Source organism: Henckelia pumila, chromosome 2, assembly GCF_033568475.1.
Source record: "Henckelia pumila isolate YLH828 chromosome 2, ASM3356847v2, whole genome shotgun sequence".
NCBI classification, from domain to species: Eukaryota; Viridiplantae; Streptophyta; class Magnoliopsida; order Lamiales; family Gesneriaceae; genus Henckelia; species Henckelia pumila.
Window position 1 is genome coordinate 174,622,823 of NC_133121.1, and position 23,583 is coordinate 174,646,405.

Sequence of the window (23,583 nt, forward strand, 5' to 3'; positions counted from 1 at the left end):
CCAAAAGTTAATGAATTTAAACAAAAACATGTACAAGTTAATAAGGAAAAAAAATCATTGTCACTAACAAATCTCTAGTCAAATATTCCAATTTCTCACGCATTTAGTAAAGACTAGGTATTAGTTTCGCTGTTTAATCTACTTTTACCATTTTCTTAAGTTATCTTGATTACATACTTATTAAGTGAAGTGGTTGGTGATCTGAGTAGGGTTATTACAACATATTTGTAATATTTTTTTGAAATTTTTTTTAAAAAGTTTTCTCCAAGTTAGTTTTTAAAGAACACTTGAGATTGTTTTTTGATGTTTTTAGAATTGAACCATGGAAAGCAAAGATAAACAATATTATTTTTGAAATGTTACAATATTTTATAGAATAGTTGTCCAAAAACACATTTAATCTTAAAACAAATTTTAAAATATTTTATAAAAATTATAAAACACTCATTTATTAAAACATTTTATAAGTACATGTCCAAACAGAACCTTAGGCTCGTGTTCTTTTCAAGTACTTCGGCTTTAAAATTAATTTTTCGTCTAGAAGTGAAATTTACATAACCAAAATGAAGATTTTTTTCATTTTTAAATGCAATTAGTTGCACAAGCAAAATAATATATATATATATATATAGTTTCTTTCAAGTGCCCACCTACCATGCCCACCAATGATGTGACACTATTTTATTGGATGTGATAAAGATGTGATATATTGTAGGTCCAATATAATAGTGTCACATCATTGGTGGGCATGGTGGTGGGCACTTGAAAGAAACTATATATATATATATATATATATATATATATATATATATATATATATATATATATATGGGAAAGTTATATACTTATATTACCAAAAATATAATTTTTTCATTTACGTTTGAGTGGAAACAGAGGATTGATAATTTCCATTTCCACCATATTTTCTCGTGTTTCCCCTCAGCTATTGAACGATTTAGAGTCACTCCTCAAATTAAAGAGTTGGTTTATTTTTTTTTAATAACCTGATGAACTTGCCGACAGGAGAAAAGGAAAAGAGAAGAAAAGAAAAGCCTCGTGCAATCGAATTTATATATACAAAAATAAATTTTATCATCTATCTATATATAAAAACAAGAAAGTACGATTTAGAGTCACTCAAATTAAAGAGTTGGTTTATTTATTTTTTAATAACCTGATGAACTTGCCGACAGGAGAAAAGGAAAAGAGAAGAAAAGAAAAGCCTCGTGCAATCGAATTTATATATACAAAAATAAATTTTATCATCTATCTATATCTATATATATATAAAAAAAGAAAAAAAATCATTTTCCCTTCTAAAATTTTTTCTAAAAATAGTAAAAATATTGCATATATAAAAATAAAGATTTTGTTGAATTTAAACTAGACAATTATATTATAAGTGATAAAATATGTTATCCAAAAATTTTAAAATATAATTAAAAAATAATATTATTAATATATATCTATATATATATATAGAAGCAAAAAATTCTGCTAAAAATAGTTTTTCGTCCAAAAGTAATTTATAAAAATAATAAAAACATTATCATTAATCTTTAAATTTGAAAATAAGATATGGTTAAATTTAAAAGTATTGATAGAGATAATATTGAAGATTAAAAAAATAATATTATGAGTGATAAAACATTTGATTTAAAAATTTCAAAAAATATATAAAAATCTGATTTAATTTAAAAAAAATTAAAGTACTATTTATAGTGATCAAACAAAATTTAACTTTTGTTTTTAATAATGTGGTTGTTTTGTATATCTTTTTATATATCTATACATAAGAGCAAAAATCTATTAAAATTCCTATATATATATATATATATATATATATATATATATATAAACAAAAAAGTCATATAAATAGAAATAAATAAATTTTCGCACCCAAAAGATATTTTCAAAAATAGTAAAGATATCATAAAATTAAAAAATAAAAATAATATATTATTTAATTTAAAATTATAGATATAGAAAATATTGAATATTCAAAATATAATATGATATTATAAATAATAAAATATTTGATCTAAAAATTTTAAAATATAGATAAAAATACAATTTAATTTTAAAAAATTAAAATATATTTTATCTTGATAAAACAAAATTTAATTTTTCATTTAGTGTTGGTTGTTTTGCCCAAAAAAAATGAAATATGTACACCAAATTTTACAACACAAAAAATTATACAGGAATTTAATATATAAAAATATCATAATAAATTAGATACAAAATATCGCGATAAAATAGCAAAATTTCAAAAGATTAATATTTTAAATATCATTATACATGATATTTGTTATACATTTAGCAATTTTTATATATAAAAACATAAAATTAATATGCAAATATTTAAAAAAAAATTTGAAAATATAAGTAAAAAATATAATTGAATTAAAACTAAAAATCAAAATAGTCTTTCTACAAAATTTAACTTTTTTCTCTTTTTATAAAAATCCGACATAGTTTTTTTTTTTTTTTAAAAATTTTATTATTAAAAAAAATTAATAAAAGTTTAATAAAAAATTTTCATTATTAAACAAAATTTAATAAAAATTAGTGATATTCAATTTAATCTAGAAATTTTAAATATACATAAAAATACGATTGAAAAAATTTAAAATATTCTTTTTTTATCAAATAAAATTTAATATTACTTTTAATAGGATTATTGGTTTGTCTACATGCATATGTAGATATACACAACAAAAATATTCAAAAAAATATGATGTTATGAGCGATATATTATTTAATATAAAAATTTTAGAATATATATATAAATATTACTGAAGTTAAACTAAATTAAAAATAAATTTTTTTTTGATAAAAAAATTAATTTTTGTTTATATATATAAGATGAAAAGATTTCTAAATAGAAAATATAGTATTTTCAACCGAAAAATTATTTTCAAAAATAGTGAAGACATTATCATAAAATTTAAAAATTCAAATAAGATATGATTTAATTTAAAACTATAGATAGAGATTATATAGGATATTCAAGAAAATATTATTTTGATTTGAGTGATATATTATTTGATTAAATTTTTTTAAAATATAGATAAATATACGATTTAATTTTAAATTGTTTTCATTATAATACTTATAATTTTTTGTTTATTTAATTTTATATAATTTATATATTAATTTTTTGTTAATATAAAAAGCATTTTATACTAATTGTAAAAAGTTTAATGTAACTTATATTATTAAAATATTATGTATCTATATTTTATTATATATTTTTTATATTTTATATTTTATATTTTTATATTTAAACTTTGAAATTTTAAAATTATTAAAATTTAAAAAATTTATATTTTTCTTTTGTATAGAATACAAATATTGCATGCATCAAATTTATAATTATTGGGTAAATAAATCCCTTAGAAAATAACAATTTTTAGTACAAAGATAATATGAAAAATTAAAATATTAAAATAAGACATTTATAAAAAAAAAATAGGGGTGGACAACTTTATATATATATATATATATATAAAACTTTATATATATATATATATATATATATATATATATATATATATATATATATATATATATATATATATATATATATAGTTTTGATCACATAGGCAACCACCATGGGCAACTTTGTGAGCAACAGCTGACGTGGCACCTTGAACATCCAATGAGTGATTGCCACGTAAGCTGTTGCTCACGTAGTTGCTCATGGTGGTTGCTCATATGATCAAAACTCTATATATATATATATATATATAAACATATTAGAAGATGTCAAATAACTTATTTCAATTGCTTAAAACTGTTTTCTAAAAAATTTTCCAAAGAATTACAAAACTTTTAAACTCTGTCAAACACCACTCCAACCACAATGAATTTAAATTGATTCCAATAATCTAAGGATTTGAAATTCATTGTGATGACCTCAATTGTGGTGTAATAAATATCAAGTTGATTTTTTTTTAAAAGTTATCTAAGCAATGAAGATATATTTATATCCGTAGATTTCAAATCATTTAATCCAATTCAACTTTAATTTATTTATATTTTAATTATTTATTCAAACACTCATATTATGTCAATAATTACATAAAAATAACATTCCATGCATCGGCACTGGTGAAATACTAGTATATATAAAAACAAAAAGTATGCTAAAAAAAGAAAAACAAGCATTTTCCCGCCTAAAGTTTCATTCCAAAAATAGTAAATGCATAAAAAAATACAAATAAAGATAATATTGAATTTAAATTCATAGATAAAGATAGATTCAAAAAAACAGATTATATTAAGAGTAAGTAATATAAATTTTTATCTAAATATTTTAAAACACGTGTAAAAATAAGATTAAAAATATGGGTTAAATTTAAACAAAAATTAAAATAATATTCTCATGATAAAAAAAATTTAGTTTTTGGTTAATATGGTGATTGTTTAACATATATACATATACGTGTCACATATTTAAAAAATGATATTATGCATACTAGACTGAGGGTGTTTGGGAGAGCTTTTAAGCTGTTTTAGAGCTTAAAAGCTCTCCGGATCTGTTTGGTAAATTTTTTTAAAAACAGCTTATAAGCTGTCAAAATAAATTGTTTGACAGCTTATAAGCTGTTTTTAAAAAAGTAAGGGGGGAGATACTTTTTTCAAAAAGATCTTATTTTAACATTCTATCTCTCTAAAATATCCTTAAATATTTTAATAAATCGCCATCATATCCTCCACCCATTAAATATTAAATATTATTTTTTTAAAAAAATTCCAAATCACATAAATTTTTCTAAAATAAAAATATTATAACAATTTTATTTTTTAATATATGTTTATTCTAAAACTATTTTCATATATGTATAACTCGAAACATTATTTTCATATAATTATACCCTTTTTGGTAATTTTGACATTAAAAAGATCTTATAATACCAAACACATCAATATCTTTAAGTTACTTAAAATAAGTGTATCCAAACACTTTAACAGCTTATTTTTAAAATAATTTCTAACAACTTATAAGCTCGTAAAACAGCTTTTAAGCTCTAGGAGCTTATAAGCTCTTTTAAATAAGTTTAGTCAAACACCCTCTTATTGAATCTAAAAATTTTAAAGTATAGATAAAAATCTATATCTATATATATATATAAACAAAAAGTTTCATAAATAAAAATAAAACAACTATTCTCGCCCAAAAGACATTTCCAAAAATAGTAAAGATGTCATAAAATTAAAAAATACAAATAATATATTATTTAATTCAAAATTATAGATAGAAATAATATTGAATATTCAAAAAATAAGATGATATTATAAACGATAAAATATTTGATCTAAAATTTTAAAATATAGATAAAACATACTATTTAATTTTTTCTTTTATATTTGGTTGTTTTGCCTAATACAACGAAATTTGTAGATCAAATTTTACAAGGCAAAAAATAAATACAAGAGTTTAATATATCAAAATATCATGAAAAATTAAATTTAAAATGTCGCGATAAAATATCAAAATATCAGGATAATATTGTTGTAAATATCATTGTACATGATATTTTTTATATTTTTAGCATTTGTATATATAAAAACATAAAACTCAGCTACAAATTGTTAAACTAAAGTTTTGAAACTATAAATAAAAAAATATAATTTAATTAAAAACAAAAATCAAAATAATCTTTTTACAACATTTATTTTTTTTACTTTTTTTATAAAAATAAGATAGAGTTTTTTTTTAAAAAAATATATTTCATTATATATATATATATTTTTATATATATATATATATATATATATATATATAACAGTAAAAAAATTTTTAAAAAATAATAATATTAGTATTGATATGCTATTTAATTCAGAAATTTTAAATTTACATAAAAATAAGATTGTAAAAAATGTAAATATTCTTTTTTCATCAAGTAAAATTTAACATTTACTTTTAATAGAATGATTGGTTTTTCTATTTGCATATATAGATAAACGCAACAAATATTCAAAAAACGATGATGTTAAGATCGATATATTATTTAATATAAAAATTTTAGAATGTAGATAAAAATACGATTGAAGTTAAAAGATATATATATATATATATATATATATATATATAAGCAGAAAAATGTACTAAGAATAAAAACATGAAACTTTTCCGTTCAAAAATGTTTTCGAAAAATTATAAACAATTATCATTAAATTTAAAAATACAATAATATGCGATCGAATTTAAATTATATATATATATATATATATATATATATATATATATATTTCAACCAAAAAATAATTTCTGAAAATAGTGAATATATTATTATCATCAAATTTAAAAATTCAAATAAGATATGATTGAATTTAAAACTATAGATAGATATTATATAGGATATTCAAGAAAATATTATTTTGATTTGAGTGATATATTATTTGATTAAATTTTTTTAAAATATAGATAAATATACGATTTAATTTTAAATGGTTTCATTATAATACTTATAATTTTTTTTATTTAATTTTATATAATTTATATAATAAATTTTTGTTAATATAAAAAACATTTCATACTAATTGTAAAAAGTTTAATGTAACTTATATTATTAAAATATTATGTATCTATATATTATTATATTTATTTTTATATTTTATATTTTATATTTTATATTTTTATATTTCAACTTTGAAATTTTAAAATTTATTTTAAAATTTAAAAAAATTATATTTTTCTTTTGTATAGAATACAAATATTGCATGCATCAAATTTATAATTGGGTAAATAAATCCCTTAGAAAATAACAAATTTTTTAATACAAATATAATATGAAAAATTAAAATATTAAAATAAGACATTTATAAAAAAAATAGGGGTGAACAACTTTATATATATATAAACATATAAACATATTAGAAGATGTCAAATAACTTATTTCAATTGCTTAAAATTGTTTTCTAAAAAATTTCCAAAGAAATTTCCAAAAGTTTTAAACTCTGTCAAACATACTCCAACCACAATTAATTTAAATTGATTCCAATAATCTAAGGCTATGAATTTAAATTGATTACAATAATCTAAAGATTTCAAATCCGTTGTGATTACCTCAATTGTGGTGTAATAAATATCAAGTTGATTTTTTTTTAAAAGTTATCTAAGCAATGAAGACATATTTATATCCGTAGATTTCAAATCCTTTAATCCAATTCAACCTTAATTTATTTATATTTTAATTATTTATTCAAGCACTCATATTATGTCAATAATTACATAAAAATAACATTCTGTGCATCGCACAGGTGGGAATACTAGTTTATATATAAAAATAAGAAAGTATGCTAAAATAAGAAAACAAATTTTTCCAGCCCAAAGCAGGTTCTGTCCACCGGATTGATATATGGTGATTTACAAAACACTAAGGATGGATTGGTTGGCCATTTAGATGCTTACTATGCGGCTGACATTGATAGAATGAGATCAATAAGTGGTTATACTTTCATGTTCAATGGATGTGTGGTAAGCTGGAAAGAAACATTGCAAGCTATAGTGGCTCTATCTACCACAGAGGCGGAATATGTTGCCATTACAGAAGCGACAAAGGAAGGCATTTGGCTCAAGGGTATTTTAACTGAACTCATGAGAGAAAGAGTTAGTGTTAAAGTTTACACTGATAGCCAAAGTGCCTTGCACTTAACCAAGAATCCCATGCATCATGAAAGAACTAAGCACATAGACATCAGGTTACATTTCATAAGGGATTTGGTGGAGCAGGGGAAGATTGATATGCAGAAGATATCAACTGAGGACAACCCTGCTGATATGTTAACTAAGCCTGCTCCAATTCTAAAGTTCCAACATTGCCTTAATCAGATGAATGTTGGAGAAACTAAGGTCATCCCTTAGACTGGAGTTGTATTGCCCGAGGTTGATAGGAAATCCATGGTGAAGATTTGTGAAGATTGGATTCCCTATCTAGCTACTAATTGGATCATAGTTCAAGGTGCATGCTGGGATCAAGAATGAGATGCGGAGGATCATAATTCATCTAACTAACTCAAAGGGACTTAACAACAGTCAAGGGAGTTAGTTGTCAAAGTCTTTGCATGCATGTATATATATGTGAAATGCCAATGCATCTCAGAGGGCATTGATAATTCTTCTTTCGGCTACGGAGAGTTGATCGATTATAATTGCTTCTGTTCTTGTGTAATGCCCCAAAATTTGATTATTTGAGATTTTACGAGATTAAAATCTATAATTGGAAATTAAGAAATTTGAGGATTGAATTGATATTTGATTAGGGATTGAATTGAAAAACTTGGAGAAATTCAAGGATCAAAGTGCAAAAAGGATATTTAATATATATATATATATATGGGTTAGTAAGAGTGTGACTCATCACTCTCTCCCTTCCTCTTCTCCTCTCTCTCGGCAGAAACCTCCATAGCCGCCCCATCTCCAAGCTTTCTTCTTCCGATTTTGAGCTCGATCCGTCTGTTAGATTTTTATTTCGAAGGTAGTTTTGCGACCTCCTCGACGAGGGCTTTGATTTATGGTAAGTATTTCTTCGATCGGGCATACTTCATTTTTTGGATGTTGTTGTAATCAAATGATTTTTCGATATGTTGTTCTTGAGCTAGCATAGATCGTATATTCGAAGTCGGTTCGGAAAAAGAACGAAGTTTGGAATTGTTATGATTTTTGGAAGCAAATTCGAAAATAGAACTTTTTGAGATTTGTTGGGATTGAGTTGAATTGGATTAATTAAAGTTGTTATGAGTTGTTGTGATTGATATATTGATGTTTGTATTTTTTGGATACTCGAATTTATAGCCGTTATGCCATCAGTTCGGGTTTTGATCTCGTTTGAATTGATCGATTTTGTTTGAATTGAGAAGTTGATAATGGTTCTATATTAATCTTTATTTCAGATTTTGTTGAAGTTAGTTGGGCTTGAGAAAGAATTTGAAGTTGAGTCGTTGGAAATCTAAGAACGGTTTGTATCAAATTTTATTTCGAAGGTTTATCGACTTGAATAGTTGAATGAATATTGATTGAGAAATTATTGTTGTTCCAGATTTGGAGCATAATCGAATCGAGAAAGGTAAATGACGACATCGAATTTGAAAGGGGATGAATACTCGAATTTTGATTAACTCTCGAGTCCCTAAATCACATACATGCATGTTTAATTGCTTTTGATTGATTTTCGAACTTGAATTGGATTATGTGAACGCATCACGAGTTTCATATGCATTCATATTGAGCCACCTTTGATTCGAGACTTGAATGGCTGAGTTGCCAGTTTTGATTAGACGATTTGGGGGACTATATTGAGGTGGCCTTGGATTTTGAGTTTTTCCAAGAGCTAGAATGCCTCTTATAGTTGCTTCGAAGTCTAGGGATTGAGTTATATGTTATCCACCTCAAATGGGAGTTTCGGTGTGTTGATCGTTATAACTCGTCCTCGGGATCCCAATCGAAGAACGAAATTCTTTTGAATATCCGATTTGATAATCTTGAACCCGATGACATGCATTGCATCCCATTGCATCCGAATTGAGTTGAGGTTATTTCATGCCTTTGATATGATACTTGAAAATACTTGTTTTGTTTTCCTATATCATGTTTCGGTATACTACTTGATATTTCCTGTTATGTTGCTTTTACTGAGAATATTATTCTCACCGGAGTTATCCGGCCGTTACCTTATTTTGTATGTGTGCATGAAAACAGTAGGGAAAAGATCGAGTCATAAGCAAATTTACTAGACAGGGATTGTGATGATTGATGTGGTGATATTTTCCTATATTTATGTGTGTTAATTCGTGTGATTAGAAGAATTTGCATTGATTAAATCTATTGGATAGTTCCTAATCATTGTTTTTGATTTCATATATGAATAAAGCAAAAAAGATGAATGCTTATGCGCTTGTTTGAAGAAGAAGTGCATTTGCGCATTTGAAGTTGGCGCTGATCAAAGCAAGGATGATGCGCACGCATGTTGAAGGAAAATAAAGCAAGAAAGAAGACCAAGAACCAAGCGCTGTTGCCATTGGTGTTGCGCGTTGCGCCTACGAGGGGCGCATGTGAGGCGCGGTTGGTGATTGAGGTGCGCGATGGCGCATGGAAGAAAGCGAAGCACAGTTGAAGAGTGTGATGCGCGTTTGCGCAAGAAATATGCTCGTCTGCGCTGCTGTGGTTTGCGGACAAAAAATCAAAGTAGAGTTTGGGCCGCTCGATCCGCAGACTTCAACCGATCGAGCGGCCGTATGAAGAATGAAAACAGTAGGGCATGGAATTTTAGCTCGCTCGATCGGTCAGTCTTTACCGATCGAGCGAAACGGGCTGTTCGGGAATAAATCTTTAAATTAGGGATTTTATTTTTAAGGACTCTAGGCTTAGTTAAATTATATATTTTTGAATTTTAGAGGCTGGGAATCATTCTGAAGTCTTTAGATGACATAGAAACAAAAGAGCTCTCTTGGCGGCTAGGTTTCTTCTCTTTTTTCTTTGATTTTCTTTTTTCTTTTATGAATTTTTCTTGAAAATTCATGAATATTTGTGGCTAAGTTTTAGAACTTGGTTGAGGAAGAAGAACCCTTGATTTTGTTTATTTATGAGATTTTTATTTTCAGTGTTTGATTATTATCGAGTATCAAAAGTTTTTTTGGATTGATTGCCATGCTTGTGTATGAGATTTTCGGATTGGCCATCTTAGGATTTCATTATACAATCGACTGCTAAATTAGAATTCAAATTCGTAATTGTTTGAGCCATATAATTTGTGAAGCAACTGCGTTTAATATTTTCCGCTGGTGAATTTGTTAAATCGTAGGAACAATTGACTAGGCTAAATAAAATCGCTAATATTTGTGTTGTCTAGATTCATCAGTTTTACTCATTTGAATGCTACCTTAAATTTAAATCTAGATCGCTGGTATCCGGGTTGATTTATTGGTAAGGGTTAATCTAGAACGCTGGTGTCTAATTAACTAAGATTAAGGTGAAACAAGAATTTAATTTTTGATGATTAATATTTGATAGGATTAATTATTTTTTGGTAATCGATGATTGAATGAATAATTTCAAGGGTGTAGTCGACCGATACCAATGCTTGTTTTAATTGATTTATTCATTATTATTTAATCTTGGATGCTAGTGATAAAATTTCATTCGAATTGTTTTAAATTTTTAGTAGTTAATCTCAAACTCAAAACCCCCCTTTTTATATTTTAGAACACAATAAATTTTCCTTTTCTCATGTGAACGATCCCTACTCACACTACTGCATATTTTGTTGATCTGATTGAGCTGGGTAATTTGGGCGTGACACGATTAAACTCTACCAATGATAAAAGCTCAATATGCTCATGTATGCAATATACAGTCATGACATGCTGTATATAAAGGCATATAAAAACATGCAAATCACATAATCCATGCAAACGCATAATACATGCATACTCATCTGGATATCTCGAATAAATACTTCCGTACCTCATACACTAGGCAAGATAGATCAGCACTATGTCCAAGCCTACAGTCCGCACTACAATGCAAAGTACTCATGCATTACCACTTTATTCTAAAACGTTTAACTACGCTATAGCATACTTCCTATTTACTATAAGGAGCCATAGGTATACCTGCGTCCGTCGTCAGCCCACGGATGACAATTGCCCCAGAACTTGAGCACCTCCCCGCAGCACTCCGGGAGCACCTTGCCAACCTCCGGACCAAGCCTAGGAAGGCTGGAAACCACCTAAAACACCTAGAATACACCTAAAACGAGAGGGAAAGAATGATTTGGGGTGAAAAATGAGGCCCTCGGAACCCCTATATTATAGAGCACAATCGGAAGCTCCGATTTGTGCATGGAATCCACGTTGCAACTGGTTGAGATCTGAAGCTCCGATCTCTTGCATGCAGCTACGTGTACAATTCTCATCGCCACGTATTCAGACAGCGCATCGGAAGCTCCGTTCTCGCATCGGAACTTCCGTTCGTACCGTCAGCTCCGATCTGCACAGCGGTGACTCTGAAGTGAACACTCTTTTCTTTATTGTTTTTGGACCCCCGGGACCTACCCTACCATTTTCGAACGTTTCGGATCTTATTTTTCACTTATTTTTATCAAATAATGACTCCTTAAACATGTTTTGACACATTTAAAATTATACGTAATTTTCTAACTTGTTTAAAATCACTTAATCTTGTAAAATGGAAATTGGGCTACTACATTCTCCCCCTACTTAAGATATTTCGTCCTCGAACAATCATAAGTACTGAATGCTGTAAAATACTGAATAAACATCTTTTATTCAAATTGATTCATTTTACAAGTTACAATCTGAAAATACAACAATTCAAAATAGCTCTGGTAATCTGTACGCATATGACTCTCAAGTTCCCAAGTGGCCTCCTCAGTGCCTCGGCGTTGCCACTGAACTAGAACAAGAGGAATGGTCTTGTTGTGTAACACCTTATTCTTATTACCTATGATACGCAAATGTCTCTCCACGTATGTCAAATCCGAGTCCAACTGTACCTCAGATGGCTGTAAGATATGAGATTCATCTGCCACATACCTTCGCAACAGTGAAACATGGAACACGTCGTGGATACTAGACAAATACGGTGGTAAATCCAACCTGTAAGCCAAATCTCCAACACTTTCCAAAATCTCAAATGGACCAATGTACCTAGGAGATAGCTTACCCTTGAAACCGAATCTCAAAATTCTGCGAAATGGGGAGACTTTTAGGAACACTTTCTCACCCACTTCGAACTGCAAAGGTCTGCTCTTAACATTCGCATAGCTAGTCTATTGATCCTGCGCAACCTTAATTCTCTTCTTGATCTGTCCAACAATATCAACAGCCTGCTGGACTAACTATGGTTCCTCTACCTGTCGCTCCCCCACTTCCTCCCAAAACAGTGGAGTACGACACCGTCATCCATACAACGCCTCAAATGGAGCCATCCCAATACTGCGATGGTAACTGTTGTTGTACGCGAACTCGATTAATGACAATTGATCTTGCCAAGCTGGACCAAAATCCAAAGAACACACTTGCAGCATGTCTTCAAGAGTACGAATCGTGCGCTCTGACTGCCCGTCAGTCTCTGGGTGATATGTTGTACTCAAGCTGAGAGTAGTACCCATAACGCGCTGAAGACTCCTCCAAAACCTGGAAGTAAACCTAGGATCTCGATCGCTGACTATGCTCACAGGCACTCCATGAAATCGAACAATCTCCTGGATGTACAAACATGCCATCATGTCAAAATTGTAATCCCGGTTATAAGGAATGAAATGTGTTGACTTGGTGAGTCGGTCCACCACAACCCAGATAGCATCACAATTCCTCGAGATTACCGGTAAATGGGTCATGAAGTCCATCATGATCAACTCCCATTTACACTAAGGAATGGATAAACTGTGAAGCAACCCTCCAGGTCATCGGTGCTCTGCCTTGACCTGTTGACACACCAAACGTCTAGAAACATACTGATACATACTTCTCATCATTCCTTTCCACCAGAACCTAGTACGCAAATCCTTGTACATCTTGTTGCTCCCCGGATGAATACTCAACTTAGAACGATGAGCCTGGGATAAAATCTCCTCCCTCAGAGTATCATCATCCGAAACAAAAATACGGCCAGATAAAAGAGAAAACCATCTGACTGATAGTGGAATCCAGATGTACTATCATCCTTAGTTAAACGAGCCAAACGCTGGGTCTTTGGATCAGCCATCTGAGCATCTCAAATTCGAGAATACAAAGCAGGCTCAGACAAGATCCCAAACATCTGGATACTCTGCATACCTTTCTTATGCTTGAAGGTATACCCTGAAGAACAAGAATCTTCAAGTGCATTTGTCACAGAACAAGTCTGTAGTGCAGACACTCGCACCTTGTGACTTAAAGCATCAGCAGTGAGATTAGCAGCTCTTGGATGGTACTTAATTTCACAGTCATAATCCTTAAGAAAATCCATCCAACGTCTTTGTCTCATGTTCAATTCTGCCTGAGTAAACAAATACTTGAGACTTTTGTGGTCTGTGAAGATCTCAAATCTCTCGCCATAAAGATAGTGACGCCAGATTTTCAACGCAAATACAATAGCTGCTAATTCAAGATCATGCACTGGGTAATTATTCTCGTGAACTTTCAACTGTCTAGAGGCGTATGCAATAACATGCCCATTCTGAGTCAGGACACATCCTAGTCCCTGAAGAGAAGCATCCGTGTACACTACATACCCTCCAGATCCAGACGGTAAAGCCAACACAGGCGCAGAAGTCAACCGTCTATGAAGTTCACAGAAATTATCTTCACATTCTGAGGACCACTCAAAATGCACACCCTTCCGAGTAAGTTGTGTCAAAGGTCGAGCTAGCTGCATGAAATTTGCGATAAAACGACGATAATATCCTTCTAGACCCAGAAAACAACGGATCTCAGCTACCGTCATCGGACACGACCAGTTCATTACAGCCTCAATATTGCTCGGATCAACAAACACTCCATATCTGGATATAATGTGGCCAAGGAATACCACCCGATCAAGCCAGAACTCACACTTACTCAACTTGGCGTACAACTGTCTATCCCTCAGAGTCTGCAACACAAGCCTCAAATGATATGCGTGCTCATTCACATCATGTGAGTACAACAAAATATCATCGATAAATACAACGACGAACTTGTCTAAAAATTCCCGAAATACTCGATTAATCAAATCCATGAATACAGCCGGCGCATTAGTCAACCCAAATGGCATTACTAGAAACTCATAATGCTCGTACCTGGTCCTGAATGCTGTCTTGGCTATATCCTGATCTCGGACCCTCATCTGATGATATCCAGATCTCAAATCAATCTTCGAGTAGACCGAAGTACCCTGAAGCTGATCAAACAGATCATCTATACGAGGCAAAGGATAATTATTCTTGACAGTTACCCTGTTCAACTGACGATAGTCAATGCATAGATGCATATACCCATCCTTCTTCTTTACGAACAAAACTGGTGCTCCACAGGGAGAAAAACTAGGACGAACATAACCCTTGTCCAACAGATCCTGCATCTCTGATGGAGCCAAACGATATGATGCTCGAGAAATAGGCGAAGTTCCTGGCATCAACTCTATGCCGAACTCAACTTCGCGCACTGGAGGAAATCCTGGAATCTCATCCGGAAATACATCTGAAAATTCATTCACAATAGGAATAGCTTCTATACCAACACTTCCAGCAGATGTATCAACTACATAGATGAGGTAGCCTTCCGCACCAGACTCCAGAGCCCTACAAGATTTCAAAGCTGACATCAAAGGAATATGAGGTCGCGCTCCCTCACCGTAAAAGAACCAACTGTCTCCACCAATCGGATGAAACCTTACCAATCTCTGGTAACAATCCACTGAAGCTAGGTATGTATTCAAAACATCGATTCCCAGAATTCAATCGAAATCTTCCATTGCCAATATCATGAGATTCACCATCAAGACATTCCATTCAAATTCTAAAGGACAACCCAACACTAGACGCTTAGCCGACGCAGACTGACCCGTCGGAGTAGAAACAACAACCACTGTGTCTAGTGAGATGTAAGACAACTTATACTTCTTAACAAAATGTGCCAAAATAAAAGAATGAGATGCACCAGTGTCAATGAGTGCAAAAGCAGGTATATCAAATAACAGTAACGTACCCGCTATGACTTTCTCATTCTCATACACTGCTTGATCATGCCTCAAGGCAAACACTTGGCTGGAAGCACGAGGTTTCAGATTAGAACCCCCTGTCGACTGTCCCTGTGGTCTCTGCTGCACTAAAGCCTGAGAACCAGAACCAGAAGCAGAACCAGCTTCCCCGGCCTGTGGACAATCCTCTTCAGGTGGCCAATCTCTCCGCATCAAAAACACGCCCTGAGGTCTTTCGGCATCGGTTGGAAGGATGATTCCCACCACAATGCTTGCAAGGACCCTGATTCTTTCTGCCGAAACGCATCACCTCCCCGGATCCCGAGGAAGAAGAAGTAGAACCAAACTTCTTGAAAGGCTGAGCACGGGGACCCAAAGAACTCGCGGGTCTAGATGAGTAGAAGGATTTGTTACCACGGATGCTATCCTCTGCCTGGTGACATCGGCTCACTAGTCTCTCATAAGTCATGTCATATCCCACAACAACTCGATCGTGAATCTCCGGATTAAGGCCTTGGAGGAACAGATTATACTTCGCCTCTGTGCTATAAGAAATCTGAGGGCAATTGGGCAGTAACTCAAAGAACTTCAATTTATACTCATTGATCGACATCGATCCTTGCCGCAAACTCAGCAACTCGCTGGCCTTCGCCTGTCGGAGAGCAGAAGGAAAATATAGATTATGAAAAGTCGTGCGAAACTCATCCCAGGTAGCAACTCCTCGGCTGCAATAAAAGGTGCAGAAGTAGAATCCCACCACTTTCGAGCTCGTCCTTCTATAAAAAAATAAAGAGTCTCCATCCGCTGCTCCTCAGTGCATCGGAACTCCCGGAAACAAACTTCCATACGTCATAGCCAGTTCCCCGCATCCTCCGGTGACTCTCCTCCGACTAAGGGTTTCGGACCCATCTGCAAAAACCTATGCATGCTGAACCTCCTATGATCATCATGGCGATGGTGATGACGGCCCTGACGATGCTCCCGATCATTTTGATCACCCCAGCGTCCGCCTACGCTGCCGTGGCTACTTTTGTCACCATGATCCGCCATCTACCCGATGATTAAAGGTTAATCCCAATTCCAAAAATCTATATCCCAAGATTACTATGCATGCTCTGATACCATAAATGTAGTGACCCGCACCGTGATCACCTACTAATCAGAAGCTTAAGCATGCATTTAACTTAATTAAAATAATCCATCAGAAAAATAAACAGCGGAAATAGCAAAACACAAAAATATAATACAACCATATCGAATAAAATCCAGTGTATTAACCCAAATACAACAGAAAACAAAAGCTTAAACAAAGCCCTGCTAGTCATCCAACGCCTAAGCCCTCCTGGAACCACCCGCATCGTCCAGCCGTAGACCTGCCCCATGGAATAAGGTGTCTAGATACAACAAAGTACGGGACGTGAGCATGATAAGCTCAGTATGAGAGTATGAGTATATGGTGTTATGTGTGCATGTATGCAAGTGAAAATACACTCAAGTCAAGAAACAGGCTCTTGACCGGGCCCAGGGTATATAGCACGATGCGCCGTCGCCTCAGGAGGTGACTCATATACCCAGTGGATAATGGTGACGTGATACTAGTACATGTGTCCAACCATCACGGTGACCTGACACAAGACTTAAGTATCCAACCATCCACAACTCGTAGGGTGAGCTCCCTACTACAGGATACCTCTAAGGTAAAAGCTCAATATGCTCATGTATGCAACATACAGTCATGACATGCTGTATATAAAGACATATAAAAACATGAAAATCACATAATCCATGCAAACACATAATACATTCATACTCATCTGGATATCTCGAATAAATACTTCCGTACCTCATACACTAGGCAAAATAAACCAGCACTATGTCCAAGCCTACAGTTCGCACTACAATGCAAAGTACTCATGCATTACCACTTTATTCTAAAACCCTTAACTACGCTATAGCATACTCCCTATTTATTATAAGGAGCCAGATCTATACCTGCGTCCGTCGTCAGCCCACTGATGAAGATTGCCCCAGAACTTGGGCACCTCCCTGCAGCACTACGAGAGCACCTCGCCAACCTCCGGACCAAACCTAGAAAGGCTGGAAACCATCTAAAACACCTAGACTACACCTAAAATGAGAGGGAAAGAATGATTTGGGGTGAAAAATGAGGCCCTCGGAACCCCTATTTATAGAGCACAATCGCAAGCTCCGATTGTGCCATCGGAAGCTCCAATTTGTGCATGGAATCCACATTGCAACTTGTAGTGACCCGCAATTAATCGAGGTAATTAAGGTAATTAATTACTAAAATGTACCTAAATAGTCCAAGGTAGATCGGACGGTCCGAAGTGGATCGGATGCTCCGAAGTCAGGATCGGAAGCTCCGATCGAGATCGGAAGCTCCGTCGGTGAGATCGAAAGCTCCGATCGGACTCAGTGTACACGTCATCGGTTACGTCAGCAAGGTGACGTCATGGCTGACGTAATATCGGGCGATCGGAAGCTCCGAAGGGGCGATCGGAAGTTCCGATCGTGATCGGACGTTCCGAACTGGGTTAGGAGGTTCCGAACGTCGCCTATAAATATAGGGTTCGAGATGCTCATTTCTCACACCAATTCCCTCTGATTCCTAAGCCTTCTAACTCAGATCTAGGGAGATCTAGGCGTCCTATCGGTAATCCGGAAGTGGCTTAGTGATCTAGACGTCGTCGCGGAGCTATGACCTAATTTTGAGGCTATCGACAGCAAAGGGCTAACGACGGACGCATGTATAGCTTTGGCATCCTAAAAATATTTAGGAGTACGCTTTAGCTTAGTTAAGGCTTTTAGAGCTTTATTGTTGATGCATGGATATTTGCATTGTAGTAGCAGTAGACTGGACTAGTAGGCTTGGAGTATAGGCCAGTGGAGCTTGGTTGTCCAGCAGTGTTAGAGGTACGTAAGTACTGACCGAGATAGCCGGCATGATATATTTGCATGTATGTTGCATGAGTATGTGCTATATGCTTTATCATGTTTTAGCATGTTTTACCGTCTTAGCACATACATGATTTTACGTGTGACTGCATCCGGAGAGATGTGAGTCATTGACAGTCTCCATAGGGAACAATGATCTCATTTTGGACTCGAGTCAGGTATGACAGTTTCCACATGAGACTTGTATCCTGTTTTGGATTCGGGTCAGGATGGGGTTGGCTAAGCCCTGATATAGAATATACGAGTACCCCGCGGAGTCGCTCTCTAGCCGGTACTGTATATTCTCGGCGCCATGAGCAAGTGTTTTCACTTGAGTTTTAAATCATCTGTGTGCGCATATTTGTATTTATATCATTGCTTCGTATTGAGCGTTCTAGCTCACGCCCCTGTGTTTGGGTATTCGTTGTGTACCTTATGGCGGGGCAGGTTTGAGGCTGGATGGTCCAGACGGCTCTCAGCAGGATTGAGCTTGGGAGAGTGTGAAGTTGTAGAGGGTAGGGATTTATTTACCCTGAACCTTCGATTTGGTTGTATAACAGTACTTATACACTTGTGATATCGTCGGTTGTATTATGCCGATTGGATTTGTTGTATTTTAATTATCCGCACTTTACGCTTTAAGCTTTTATTGCGTGCGCTTTTACTGTAACTCTGATTAGGTAGTGGATCCGGGTTGGGTCACTACACAACTGGTTGAGATCGGAAGCTCCGATGCACCAACGGAAGCTCCGATTTCTTGCATGCAGCTACGTGTACAATTCTCATTGCCACGTCTTCAGACAGCACATCAGAAGCTCCGTTCTTGCATCGGAACTTCCGTTCGTACCGGCAGCTCCGATCTGCACAGCGGTGACTCCGAAGGGAACACTCTTTTCTTTACTGTTTTTGAACCCCCGTGACCTACCCACCATTTTCGGACGTTCCAGATCTGATTTTCCACTTATTTTTATCAAATAATGACTCCTTAAACATGTTTTAACACATTTAAAATTATAAGTCATTTTATAACATGTTTAAATCACTTAATCTTGTAAAATGAAAATCGAGATACTACAAGTAATGTCAATTCGGGTAGGTCGGGTGGATTTATGTTGGATTGACAAAAAATTATTTAAAATTTTATCAACTCAAACTCGGCTAATCCGACTAACCGGATCAACCAGAACTAACCTCATTTTATTTTTTATTTTGTTATTTTTAACAAAATAATTAAATAAATATTCAAAACTCACAATAATAATAATAATTATTATTTTTAAGTTTATAAGAATAATAATAATTATTATTTTTATTTTAAACACATAATAACAAAATCTAAATTTATATATAATTTAAATTTCAAAGTCTAGTTATAGAAAATTTAAAATATATTTACTCAAAAAATAAAAATTTATTCAAAAAAATCAAAATTTTACAAATTAACATTAAATATGGAAAATCTATTATATCAATATAAGATAATTTTTCAAATATACAATATATAAAATTATAGCAAATCTTTATTAATTTTATACAATAATAAAAAAAATTCGGGTCATCTCAGGTCAATCCGGGTTGACTCTAACCCAACCCGAACCCAAATTTTCTTTTTTGGGGTCAAATCTGATTCGATTCCAACCCAAAATCCTTGAACTTTAACCAGATATTTTTTGGATCAACTCGTTTCGAGTTGACAGTTATTTTCAATTTTGCCTCCCCTAATTGAGAGATGGAATCAATGCTCAAGATAGTCCTGGTCATATTAGTCTTAGTCTTAGTCTTAGTCTTAGTAATGGTTATTCAGTTTGGTAGTCTTCGATAGTAGACATAGTTATTCAGTTCAGTAGACTTTTTAATATCCAGTTTGACTTAATCAATTTTTGTCTCAGCATATTCTTAGATTATTAAATCACCAAAATTTTAATTGATCTTACATTTTTGTTTCAAGCCCCACACCCTTTTGGTGTAAAGTTATCTTGAGAAATTTAACTGATTTGATATGTTTTTATTTGGAGCATTGTTTCTCCAAATCTCGCGTAATTCTTTGGAATTCCATCAAATTTTGTTGCAGCAGCCTCATACGTATCCTGGTTATTCACGGGCAGCCAAATAGATCTTTTGTGAACAATATGAAATCAACTGAATATATCATTCCATTCTCTCTATTGAATTTTAAAATAATAATTAAAAAACATTCCCCCAAAAATATTTCTTTAATCATTCAAAAATCATTTCAAATGTGACAACCCAATATTTTTAAATCTTTTTGGAACATTATAATTCGAAAAAAATAAGCCCATTTTTAAATTAAACATAAAAAAAAAGACAGGAAGAATGCTATTAGTTAATACTTCACAAATAAGATAATCCTAAAAAGGGAAGAAAAACACGGCATAATTTCCTTGGATTGTGACATAAGACGATTCATTTAGTACATTTTAAGATGGCTAATGGTCTCCTCAAAATTCATATGCACAATACTTTTCCCAGCACTAGCACCTTTCTTTAAAAGGTTCAGAGCTTTCTGAGATTCAATCACTGGAAAACGGTGCTCGATTGCAGGAACAACCTTTTGTTGAAGAACGGCAGGCCACAAGTGAGTTCTCAGTTCAGTAATCACAGAAGCTTTATAACCAAAATCCTTGGATCGAAGATCGATGACTGCAAATAGTAATAATTACGATAATAATAAACTGTACACTGAGAAATAATTGGGGATGACAGTTGTAAGCCAACTATGACCATGAAGGTTATAATTTTTACCTTCAATTTCAACCTGCTTTCGTTGTAGCAAAGAGAGATCTATCAAAGTAGATTCCGTTCCATGTAAATCCACAATGACAACCTTACCCAAGTCACTGCAGCACTGAATATTTCTGAGAAGATCGGAAGCTTCATAATCAAGAACCAAATCAACACCTGAAAATATGAATTTCAACCTAGTGAAAAAAAAAATGCTTCGGGAATTTGCTACTCTTGGCATACATTGGCTGCTCCAAATTTCAACATGGAAGTATACAAATACTATGAAGTATCAATTAACATGCTACATGAAAACAAAATCTTAGCATAATTACCAGTGTACTCTGTATATAAGCAATATCAGGACTTAATTAAGTTATGAATTTGTCATGGTTAAAGTGACAAACAAAGAGTTATGAATCTCCATTTTGTTCTTCAATAATAGGACTTAATTAAGTTATGAATCTTTTATTTATGATAAAGGCATGATAAAACAAGGACAACAGGCATCATCCATTCTAATCACTAAACTACTCATAGAAACTTGGGAAACTAATAATTTGTAAATTCTGAAACTTGTGCTACACCAATCTCCTTCCCTTGAACAAAAACTCATCCTCGAGTTTTGAAGATGCAAAGACAATTTGTCCAGTGGAAAGTACTCAAAGATACCAGAGACAATGAAAGTAATGGAGATGTTCATATTAGCAGTGTTGGGGAAGAGAAATTAAAAAACCTCATGCAAAGCATCAGATCTTTCAATAAAGGATAGGTGCAACCTCACCTCCATATATAGTTTTCGCGGTAACAGCCCTTACAAAGTTTGTGGATGTGTGATCAACACAAACATCAGCACCATAACGCCTACAAATTGGAAACTTGTCGCTACTTCCTGGGGAGATCATCAACAAGAATGAGCATATGCAATAATATAGACGATTAAGACATTATAAATTATCACGGAAACGAGAATGGGCTCAAGATTATAATGCAGTAAACCATGTCACCTGTGGAGGCAATAACTTTGAAGCCCATGTACTTTGCATATTGTATTGCCAATGCGCCGATGGCGCTAGTGGCTTCGCGAATCTAAATATTATAGGACTCTAACTTAGTTTATGACTTGGATAATTTGCAACAAAATTCAAGAAAATATAGAAGTTATCTCTTAACCAAACAATTAGAAGGAAAAAAAAAACATTATTAAAATTTAGGTATAAACAAATGCAAAACAGAAATTTGGAATCTAAATCACTTTTTTCTCCTTTTCCATTAAGATGGTGGATCTTTTCTCACCAAAACAAATTTTTTTTTAGACGTCTTGGGATCGTGCAATTTGAATAAAGCTAACAATAAGGTGCATGATGCATAAGGCAGGCCAGCAGCATCATCTAAATCAATATCATCGGGTAATGGAAGAAGAAAGCTTGCCGGTACAGCAACTTTTTCAGCATACCCACCTCCTTCAAGAATGGCACAAACCTGAAATTCACAATTTTATGTAAATTGTTATGCTCAGGTTCAATATAGATTATATTAAAAACAAAAAAACAACGGCGTTAAAAGGAAGGCAGGAGAAACAAATAATTTATCACACCCTTTGTCCAATTTCCCAACGATTGACATTTGTTCCAACAGCTTCAATAATTCCAGAGCATTCAAGGCCTGGGCAGACATCATCAACACCTTTAGCCACATCAATTATGTCACCTCTGTTGACACCAACGGCACGCACCGCGATCAACACTTCGTTGTCCTTAATTTCAGGCACATTCACTTCTCGCCGTTCCAAAATTCTTGAAAACCAGCATTTTTTAACCATCATCGCCTTCATTTTCGAATTCGATGAAGATGGTGTGCTGTGCGTGGAGAAGCTGTGCAGTGCCATTCAGTGCGGGAGAACAGACGATACAACAAAAGAGTGATGGTGATGTTCATCCAAACCGTGAGATTTTGAAATCAGGGCTGAATTGGGAACGTAGATATTGATTTTTTTTTTTTATATTATATTTTTTTTAATATTAAAATTCGCACAAATGATTTAAAATTCCTACCAACACTCCAAAATTTATCTTAATTCTCCAACCACAAATTTTTTTTTTTTTAATTTCAACTCCTTAGTAGTCCCCATTTTTGAATTAAATATTATTTAGTAACTAATCATTTGTAAATGACATTGTTAAATCTATCGAACC

At 32.8% G+C, this 23,583-nt stretch overlaps 2 protein-coding genes across 2 annotated transcripts; both read right to left on the reverse strand.

The window, feature by feature from the left end:
• Positions 1-13,609: 13,609 nt before the first annotated feature.
• On the reverse strand, positions 13,610-16,741 carry LOC140878978 (uncharacterized). The gene is made up of 7 exons (XM_073282606.1): positions 16,611-16,741; positions 16,106-16,416; positions 15,652-15,984; positions 15,191-15,309; positions 14,988-15,067; positions 14,276-14,516; positions 13,610-13,738 (listed from the first exon to the last, which is right to left on the reverse strand). Exons 1-7 carry the CDS (start codon positions 16,739-16,741, stop codon positions 13,610-13,612), a joined length of 1,344 nt encoding a protein of 447 aa, XP_073138707.1.
• A 4,224-nt stretch (positions 16,742-20,965) lies between these two features.
• LOC140884886 (uncharacterized) lies at positions 20,966-23,337 on the reverse strand. The gene is made up of 6 exons (XM_073291767.1): positions 22,986-23,337; positions 22,685-22,870; positions 22,396-22,477; positions 22,173-22,280; positions 21,410-21,565; positions 20,966-21,307 (listed from the first exon to the last, which is right to left on the reverse strand). Exons 1-6 carry the CDS (start codon positions 23,274-23,276, stop codon positions 21,075-21,077), a joined length of 1,056 nt encoding a protein of 351 aa, XP_073147868.1. The 5' UTR covers positions 23,277-23,337; the 3' UTR covers positions 20,966-21,074.
• Positions 23,338-23,583: the final 246 nt, after the last annotated feature.